Consider the following 2,500-nt stretch of genomic DNA (forward strand, 5'->3'; position numbering starts at 1 on the left):
ATGTAGACGGTCCCTCAAAAATATGACAGGTGTTATACGTCCTGGCATCCCATCCAGAGGGTATAAAGAAGCCTGTGAATAGGATTCCTCTTGAGGGATGCTAGGGGACTGATGATTTCAAGCCAGTGGAAGGTACACTATCGCAGAGACCCTTCTTCATTAAGAAGATTTAGAAGAGTACTGTAGTTAGAAACTAATGATCACTGGGTAACAATTACGATACTTGGCCTTTGGATCACAGTAAGGTCTTCTTATAGATTCGAGTAAGTATTGACCACCATTTCTTCCTGTCGTCCTCTAAGCTGTGCCAGGCCATCACGAGGCCCACGTCGGAGGGCCGAATGTGCCGGGATTCAGAACCAATGCCGAGATGTTTAATGCCGGCATACTGGGCCAGTACGCCAGTGACGTACACATCGTCCACCCACAAGAAAGGTGCAGACTTGGAAGCTTCCAGCAGGCGAGGCAGCAGCGGCGTGGGCAAGACCCAGACATGGCCGCTGCAAAAGGCAGGGTACTCGTCGCTAGGAAACTCCTCTCGAGCGACGGCCCACTTCCCCGTTCGCATCACCTGACTCCACATGACGTTGCAGAAAAAACACTCTGGCTTCTCCTCATGGAGGTACTCGAGCATTAGGAAGACGTCGATGAAGACGTCATCGTCTGTGTGCAGCGTCCAAGGGACGTCCTGGCAGTGCTGAGTTATCCAGCTCAGGGACGCCAGGGCCTTGAACGACAGCTTGCGGTAGGAGTCGACATAGTCACCCTGAAATAATACCGGAAAATAGGCTCAAATAGAAAAAAATAAAAGGAATACACTGAGGCTGAGAAACTGACGAGTATTTGCAAGAAATACTTAAGGAACTGTAGTATATACCTATATGTGTGAGTGTACACACAAGAAGCTATATCTATATCCATAGGTATCCATCTATACCTATCTCTCTATATAAACACACACACACACACAGACACACACACACACACACACACACACACATACACACACAACACACACACACACACACACACACACACACATATATATATATATATATATATATATATTTATATATATATATATATATATATATATATACATAAACTAAGAACTTATGCAAAAACGTAGGGTCATGAAAGCATCGTCAAATAGGGAAGAAATAGAAGAGAGAAGAGAGAAGATTTACGGAAATTCAATATTCAAATAATAAATCAAACAGTGATCTCAGGTACCAGCATGAAAACAGCTAAGAGGAGACTAGGAATAGGGAGAAATCAAATATATGCAATAAAGAAACCAGATGGAGATGTGACATATAATAAAAATGAAATCATAAGAGTAGTGGAAAACTTTGACAGGGATCTATACAACGCAAATATACAGTCATGGATAGAAGCGAACGCGGTAACTAGAGAAGTACTAACATCACAACGGAAGCAATAAAGAGAGCGCTTAAAGGTATGAAGAGAAGGAAAACATCAGGTGAAGACAGTATTAGTATAGACCTTATAATAGATGCAGGGAAAATTGCAGCAGTGAAACTAGCCAATCTTTTTAACAAATGCCTTCTCAATGGAAAAATTCCGAAAGCCTGGAAAAATGCAACAATTATTTTGATTCATAAAAAAGGGGACAGAAGGAACTAAAAACTACCGACCCATAAGTCTCCTTTCAGTTACTTACAAACTGCTCACTAAAATCATCACAATTCGCATCTCTGATAGTCTGGATTCTAACCAGCCTAGAGAACAGGCAGGCTTCCGCAGTGGATTCTCAACAACAGACTACATACACACGCTTACCCAAATAAGAGAAAAAATAAACGAATATAGGAAACCCCTGTGTGTGGCATTCATTGATTACGAAAAGGCATTTGACTCTGTACAAATACCAGCAGTACTAGAAGCTATTCAAAGACAGGGAGTAGAGGAGATATACTGTAAAATATTAGAAGATATATATAAAGATGGGACAGCAACCATCAAGCTCCACACAGAAACCGATAAAATCCCAATTAAGAAAGGTGTTAGACAGGGTGATACCATCAAAACTGTTTACAGCTTGCCTTGAGGAAAGCTAGAATGGACCGGAAAAGGTATCAAAATCGAGGATGAATACCTGAACAATCTAAGATTTGCAGATGATATAGTTCTCTTCAGTGAATCTGCAAATGAAATGCAGCAACTAATAAATGATCTGAATAGAGAAAGCCTGAAAGCCGGACTTAGGATGAACAAGAAAAAGACTAAGATCATGTTAAACAGTAGAGTTCAATTCGAACAGATACATGTTCAAGGTGAAGCACTACAGGTAGTAGACAAGTATATATACCTAGGGCAACTCATACAGACAAACACATCTAGCGAAGAGGAAATTAAGCGACGCATCAGTCTAGGCTGGAGTGCCTTCGGCAAACACAGTAGCATGCTAAGAGGCTCCTTCCATTATGTTTAAGAAGAAAAGTCTTTAACGAATGCATCCTCCCAGTTATGACCTATG

At 41.2% G+C, this 2,500-nt stretch overlaps 1 protein-coding gene across 1 annotated transcript in view; it reads right to left on the reverse strand.

The window, feature by feature from the left end:
- Positions 1 to 2,500, reverse strand: part of LOC125030441 (beta-1,3-galactosyltransferase 5-like) — a 6,906-nt gene that overhangs the window by 402 nt on the left and 4,004 nt on the right. Inside the window, exon 2 of the mRNA XM_047620478.1 lies at positions 1 to 766. This exon is cut by the window's left edge and continues 402 nt beyond it. Within this exon, the coding sequence (XP_047476434.1) occupies positions 236 to 766 (531 nt within the window). The 3' untranslated portion in view covers positions 1 to 235. The remainder of the gene's footprint in view (positions 767 to 2,500) is intronic.

Source organism: Penaeus chinensis, chromosome 11 (genome assembly GCF_019202785.1).
Source record: "Penaeus chinensis breed Huanghai No. 1 chromosome 11, ASM1920278v2, whole genome shotgun sequence".
Taxonomy (NCBI): Eukaryota; Metazoa; Arthropoda; class Malacostraca; order Decapoda; family Penaeidae; genus Penaeus; species Penaeus chinensis.